Below are 7,428 nucleotides of genomic sequence, written 5' to 3'. Positions count from 1 at the left end.
TGGGCAAGGAGGTATGGAGAGTCATCAGAGAAATGCAAACAAAAACCACAATGACGTATCACCTCATTCCTTTTAGAATGCCTAGTATCAAAAAGACAAGAGTGGGGTGCCTAGGTGGCTCAGTTGGTTAAACATGGGTCTTCTGCTCAGTTCCTGATCTCAGGGTTCTGGGATCTAGCCCTGCATCAAGGGGAGTCTGCTTCTACCTCTCTCTCTCCCTCTGCCCCTCACCCCTCTCACTCTGGTCCTCCCCTTCTCACCCCCAACCACCTCACCCCGCTCATGCTCATACTTGTGCTCTTGCACTCTCTTTCTCTCTCTCAAATAAATAAATTATAAAGAAAGACAAGAGATATCAAATGTTCGAGATGATGTGGAGAAAAGGGAACCCTGTACCTTATTGATGAAAATGTAAATTGGTACATCCATTATGAAAAACAGTATAGATATTCCCCAAATAATTAAAAATAGAACTATTGTATGATCCAGCAATCCCTCTTTTGGGTATATATCCAAAGGATATTTGTCCTCCCTTGTTCATTGTATCATTATCCACAATAGCCAAGACATGGAAACAACTTAAGTGTCTATTGATGGATGAATGGATAAAGAAGATGTGGTATATACATACAATGGAATATTATTCAGCCATTAAAAAAAGAAAGGAATTGCACTTTGAGACAACATGGATGAACCTAGATATCCTTTTAGTAAGAGAAATAAGCCAGACAGATAAACAGAAATACTACACAGTATCACTTATATATGCAATTAAAAAAATTCAAACACACAGAAACAGAGTGGTGGTTGCCAGGGGCTCGGGGCAGAGAGAGAATGGGAAAATGTTGGTCAAAGGGTACAAACTTTGTTAGAAGATGAGTAAGTTCTAAGGGATGAATGTATAACATGGTCACTTTAGTTAATAATATTATATTATACACTTGAAGTTTTCTAAGAAAGTATATCTTAAACATTCTCACCACAAAAAAAGAAAAAAGTCACTATATGAAGTAATGGAGTTGTTCATTAACTTGATTGTGGTAATTATTTTATAATGTATACCTATACGAAATCATCACATTATAATGCTTAAAATAAACACAAATTTGTACTTTTCAGTTATACCTCAATAAAGCTGGGGGAAAAACAAGTGGAAATCTTCATGGCCTTAGATTGGCAATGGTTTCTTAAAATATGACACCAGGGCACCTGGGTAGCTCAGTGGGTTAAGCCTCTGCCTTCAGCTTAGGTCATGATCTTGGAGTCCTGGGATCAAGGCCTGCATCGGGCTTTCTGCTTGGCAGGGAGTCTGCTTCTCCCTTCCTCTGCCTGCCTCTCTGCCTACTTGCGATCTCTCTCTGTGTCAAGTAAATAAATAAAATCTTTTAAAAAAATATGACACCAATAGCACAGGCAACAGAAAAATAAATAGGTAAGTTGGACTTCATCAAAATTTTAAAATTCTTCATATTAAAGGACACTATCAAGAGAGTGAAAACCCACAGAATGGGAGGAAATATATACAAATCATATATCTGATAAAGGTCTATTATCCAGAACATAGAAAGAACTCTTACAATCCAGTAATCAGATGTGCATTTTAGGAACAGTCCTCAGCCTGCTGGAAGGATGGGGAGAGTATGGAACCTGGAATGCAGTGAAGAGGCAGTCTTCCTGGGGAACATTCCAGGGGAGAGGTGGTGAGGCCTGCACCAAGACAGTGGTCAAAGGTAGAACGAGGGCCTGACAGATTTACCTGATATTGAGGGGAAAGACTCGGGCGCCTTAGGACCCTGATGAGCCGTGTGCAGTTTTTGTTTCTGCATACTAGTGAGGCTGGGTGCCAGGACAGGATCTGCCTTTCAGGAAGGAAAAGGAGGGAGATCCCTATTCTTGCCTGGACAGAGTGACTGGGGATGGAGGAAGTGAAAGTGCGTGCCTGCATAAATAGGCAACAGACCAGTGTGAGCCGACACACAGACCCCCAACTTGCAGCTGTCCACCTCGCGCACTGCTCTGGCCTCGCCCTCACCCTCCACCACAGCCATGGCTCAGTCACTGACTCTGAGCCTTCTTGTCCTAGTCCTGGCTTTCTGCATCCCCTGGACCCAAGGTACCAAAGAGGGAGTTGCCAAGGATGGGGACAAGGGTAGGCCTGGGTGGGAGCCTACAAGAAGCCCTGGCTGCCTGTAAACCCCACCCTGCAGGCAGTGATGGAGGGGCCCAGGACTGTTGCCTCAAGTACAGCCTAAGGAAGATTCCTGCCCGGGTTGTCCGCAGCTACCGGAAGCAGGAGCCAAGTTTGGGCTGCCCCATCCCAGCTATCCTGTGAGTGAATGCAAGAAGGTGGGTGCCACTGAGTGGGAGGGCATGGTGGGCAAGACTAGGACAGGCTTGCTAATGCCCAACCCCCAGGTTCTCACCTCGGAAGCGCTCTCAACCAGAGCTGTGTGCAGACCCTAAAGAGCCTTGGGTGCAGCAGCTGATGCAGCGTCTGGACCAGCCGCCAGCCCCACAGAAACAAGTCCAGGGCTGTAAGAAGGACAAAGGGACTCCTAAGTCTGGCAAGAAGGGAAAGGGCTCCAAAGGCTGTAAGAGGTGAGGAAGCTAAATGGACGGGGGTGGGGAGGGGGAGGTGAAGGGGATCCTCGCTGGGGGAGCCCCTCAAACCCCTCCCCTCTTCTGCCCTCCCAGGACTGAGCCGCCACGGACCCCAAAAAGGTCCACAGCCCAGTGACCAGCCTAGAGCCCAGGAGGCCCCCAAACCTCACCAGGGCTTGGAGCCCCGATCAAGGAGCAAGAAGTGGGCTAGGAGAAAGGATGGGGTCCTCTTGCTCAGGGGCCCCAGAGCAACCACCTCATGCTGGCCTTGCCTCACCCCTTCTCCTGCTTCAACCATCCCTTCTATAGTCCCAGCCCTACCCTGCATGGCTGAGTTGCCCACACCAGGCCAGGCCCAGAAACATAGAGGAGGGCGAATCTCCCAGAAAGCGTGAGAGGAGACAGCAGGACTGTCCCCTCTGAGGAAAGGTCACCCAGGACCCTCTGGACCTGACCCTGCTCCCGCTGCACGCTACTGCTTCCTTGTAAACATGATTTCTACCTAACAATAAAAAACCGTTCCAGCCTCCCACCCAAATATCTGTTCCTGTGTGTTTGTGTCCTTGGGGAAGCCAGTGTCGCTACAGGGTGGGGTCACACACTCTGGGGTCCCAGCCAAGAGCTAAACCTGGAAAATCCTATTTTCTCACTTAGTCCAAGAGTTCTTTGCCCCCCAGGTACCCTGGCAGTAGAAGGGACCTGGGCTGTCCCTGGTCTCTGAGAAATCTCTACTGATAAGAGACGTTGGACCCATAGCACATATCCCTAAAGGCTCTGCAGGCCTCTGAGACCTTGAAGAGAGCCCTTTCCTGATTCTATCCAGCATTCTCTCACTCTAGGAGTGACCTCCAGATCTTTTCCTAGCTCTACCTGAGACTGACTCCACTTTCCCTGGGACCTTCTGAATGTGAACTCCCAAGTCCTTCTTTGGAAGGGTCCCCGGGAGAGAGACCTGTAACACGGGCAAACTCAAGTTCTACTAAACCCTACTAAACCCTACCCTATTGCACAGTTCCAGCCCTGGGACCCCTTCAGAGCCCCATCTCTTCTCAAACATCCAAGAGGATTCCCTTCTGCCCTAATCAGTGAAGTTGGGTCCCTCTTTGTTTAATAGGGCTGTGTGCTTCTCTATCCCTATCTGGGCTTCTTGACTCCCTCAGCTCCCTTCCAGTTGGGAAAACTTCCTCCCCTTCCTTTCTTTTCTCCCCTAGGGTCCTTTAGCCCCTCTAACCTCTGGACACCAAGCCCCTATAACTTCTGGACACCAAGCCCCTTTAACCTCTGGACACCAAGCCCCTTTAACCTCTGGCAGTGATTTAGAACCCCAGAATTCAGATGTAAATCAGTGTCCTGAGCAAGAAAGACTCTTGCCTGGGTCTTCTCTATCTCTTTCTCCCTAGAGCAGAGATCCTCTTATTCCCTCCTTCACTCTTATATAGGGAGAGGGACGACCATCAGGTGGGCCAGGCCATGTGAGAAAGAAGGAAATAGATCCTGGAGGAGCAAGAAGCTAGAGGCAACTGCCCCACCAGCTTTTCCTTCGGTGGGAGCCTGAGCACACCATCTCATTTACTACTTATCGTGAAGTCATTAAATACTTGCTGTTTGCTCCTCCTGTAACCAGTGAAAACAGGGACTCTGCCTAGCTCTCCTTGTGCAGCAGATGTGGCCTTAGTCTGCAAACTCAGGTGTGCTAGAATTACTGCATTTTAAAAAGTTCTTCCAATGACCTCAATCCTCCTCCCAAGTCCCTGCACTGGGGTGCTAGTGAGGAATTCAGCATCTGGCAGTCCTGAGCTCCCACCTACCAAGAGCTGGTGTCAGAGAAACACCAAGGCACAGAGGAGGCTTCCTACCCGCCCCCCCACACACCATCCCATCACTGGACATCAGTCTTACCAGTGATTGCTAAGGTTCCTATAATGGTATGGCTTTTCAGGTGCTGGACTCTTAAACTCTTAGCTCTGTGCCATATTTGAGATATGGAAACTCAGCTATGAGAGCCTCTGGGCTTGTACCTGGCTTCCCCAGACACCCCCAGAGCCATGTACTCATGTGCTGCCACTTGCTTCAACACAACCCACTGCTGAACCTACACACCAATCCCCTCCCAGTCATAAAAGCCTCTCTTCAAAATCCTCTTCCCAGGCCCTCCAGGACATAACCTTTCCCCAGGTTTACTTTGGACTTTTACAAAGGCAGAAGGTCCTTTGACATCAGGCTGCCTCTGTTCTCAGCCCTGCCAAAACTCTTGCTTGCTCCAGAGAGAAAGGAAACACATAGGCAGAAAAAACAAAACTTCCTACTTTGCTAAATTATCCTGCCACGTTGCATGACGCATATGTGTCTCAAACCCTGCCCTGAGCAGATGAGCAATATATTCTCTATTCTGTCAGAAAATGAGTGACCGCTTTCCTTGTCTGCCTTCATCTCTGACAATGTTACCCTGTTCTTCCTTTTTCCTGTAAGAGGCTTAACTCACTGAGCCACCCAGGCGCCCCGGTTTATCTATTTTAAATATGGCCAACTGACTTCCTATTATAAAAAGTGGAGATTCGGGGCACCTGAGCAGCTCAGCCAGTTAAGCATCTGCCTTTGGCTCAGGTCATGATCTCAGGGTCCTGGGATCGAGCCCCAAGAGCCTGCTTCTCCCTCTCTCTCTCTGCCTGCCTCTCTCTGCCTCTCTCTGCCTCTGTGCCTACTCCGTCTGTCAAATAAATAAAATCTTAAAAAAAAAAAAACTTAAAAAAAAACTAAAATTAGGGGCACCTGGGTGGCTCAGTGAGTTAAAGCCTCTGCCTTCGGCTCAGGTCATGATCCCAGAGTCCTGGGATAGAGCCCTACATTGGGCTCTCTGCTCAGCAGGGAGCCCGCTTCCCCTCCTCTCTCTCTGCCTGCCTCTCTGCCTTGCCTGCCTCTCTGCCTACTTGTGATCTCTGTCTGTCAAATAAATAAACAAGATCTTTAAAAAAAATTTTTTTTAATTAGAGGCGCTTGTGTGGCTCAGTCTGTTAAGCTGCTGCCTTCAGCTTGGGGCATGGTTCCAGGGTCCTGGGATCGAGCCCCGCATCGGGCTCCCTGCTCATTGGAGAGCCTGGTTCTTCCTTTCCCTCTGCCTGCTGCTCTACCTACTTGTACTCTCTAATACTATGTCAAATAAATTTTTAAAAAACCTTAAAAATTTTAAAATTAAAAACGGAACAATATGGGGCTAACAACACAGCACCACTGACACACTTGGCATCTTCTACCTTGCATTATGTTACAGGAAGGTCAGAGGGACTAGGTCTATACCTGCTATTTATAAAGCTCAAAATGAATTTGTTTCCTAGCTTTAGTCACTTACCTGTGAAAATGTCTTCAGCTTCACTGGCTTCTCTTGTGAAGTTGTTTTTCTTTCCCACATCCGGGTGTTATTTTTCCTTATATTTGGGACAAAATGATGCTACACTGTTTTAATAAAATCATTAATGCTTCTGTCCTTTGGCATCAGTCTTGACCAATGATTATCAATGCTGAAGTTGCCAAGTCTTGTTTCCTAACACCTATATTTGTATTTCTTCTATTGGTGTCTACAGCTCCCCTACAGAGAATGTGTTAGCTATGCCAAGAAGCTGAAGACTGTTTTCTTCAAGACATCCCTTTCTCAGTTGGTGGCAAACCAAAACATCCCAGGCAAACTCTGATGCCGTGTTCTTGAACACTTTGCTTTAGAGCTATGGAGTGTGGTAATAATAAATGTCAATCTACTATTAAAATAACCAAACTCCGCTTTTGGTCACCTGGACAGCCAGAGCCTATTTTGGTTCAGAATCCCCGTCACCACCATCACCACAACCGCGCGAAACTCCACTTGGCTGTGTAGCTTCATCGCCCCGTTCCGCCACCAGGAGGCAGCATCGTCGCCGCGATCCTTGGTCTGCTAAAGGCAAACAGCAGGCTTGTGGGTTTAATTTTCTATTCTCATTTCCTTCATCTTTCTGGGATCAGTTGTTTGGGGTGTGTGTGTGTGTGTGTGTGTGTGTGTGTGTGTGTGTGTGTGTTTCTGGGATCAGTTTTTTAAATTATTTTTGTTAGTTATCCTCAAGTGAGTCTCATGATAGGCCAGAGGCCTGGAGTTTTCCCGTGTCCCCTGACAAGTAGGACAAACTGCTTTTCTGCTCGTGTCCGTGTTAAAGCCCTTCATCTTCTGGCGCCAAGCCTCGCGCCCGGTACAGTTAGGCTTTCAATAAACCCCCGCTGACTAAAGAAACCTTTTCTTAGAGTAGGCACCGTAATTATGCGGCGTAAGGAGAAGATCGGGTGCAGGTTATTCTGTGAAGGAAGTGCCGGAGGGGGGTGCGAACTTCCTTTAGCGTTTAAGGCAAACATTATGTCAAGTCTTCTAAGTTGGGTGCCTTGGACTCAGGGTAGGTTGCAGTGGGGGTGGGACAGAGAAATATTCGTAGCCAAATACGGGACTTCGCCCGCCCACGCGTCTCCGCCAGCCCGCCGGGTACCTGACGGGTTCAGGACCTGAGTGGCGGGGATGTGGGGGAGTGCTGTTGTCCTAAGCCTGGGGTAACGGCCTCCCGGGAACATCCGAGACCCACGCTGGCCCCACGTCCTCGGGGGTGGGACTCCCCCCAGTCCGAGTTCCCCCGCATCCTCGGGGGTGGGATCCCACCTACAGTCCGAGTCTCCCCGCGGTGCCTCCGGCCCGCTCTCCGGACCCCGGGGTTGGGCTAGGATGCTCGGCCTTGGGGCCCGCGGGTGCCTGGAGCGGGGAGGGCACCAGAGGCGGTTCCGGGCCCAGGGACTTTGGGCCCAACGCCCTCCTCAGCCTCT

At 48.9% G+C, this 7,428-nt stretch overlaps 1 protein-coding gene across 1 annotated transcript; it reads left to right on the top strand.

The window, feature by feature from the left end:
• Nucleotides 1-1,952: 1,952 nt before the first annotated feature.
• CCL21 (C-C motif chemokine ligand 21) lies at nucleotides 1,953-3,139 on the top strand. Its single transcript, XM_032860445.1, has 4 exons — nucleotides 1,953-2,113; nucleotides 2,208-2,328; nucleotides 2,416-2,598; nucleotides 2,695-3,139. The coding sequence occupies exons 1-4, from the start codon at nucleotides 2,047-2,049 to the stop codon at nucleotides 2,735-2,737; spliced, it is 414 nt and encodes a 137-aa protein (XP_032716336.1). The 5' UTR covers nucleotides 1,953-2,046; the 3' UTR covers nucleotides 2,738-3,139.
• The last annotated feature ends 4,289 nt before the right edge of the window (nucleotides 3,140-7,428 follow it).

Source organism: Lontra canadensis, unplaced genomic scaffold (genome assembly GCF_010015895.1).
Source record: "Lontra canadensis isolate GAN:19392208 unplaced genomic scaffold, GSC_riverotter_1.0 scaffold19, whole genome shotgun sequence".
NCBI lineage: Eukaryota > Metazoa > Chordata > Mammalia > Carnivora > Mustelidae > Lontra > Lontra canadensis.
The sequence above is the reverse complement of the archived record's forward strand: the minus strand, read 5'-3'. Positions and strand labels throughout refer to the sequence as shown.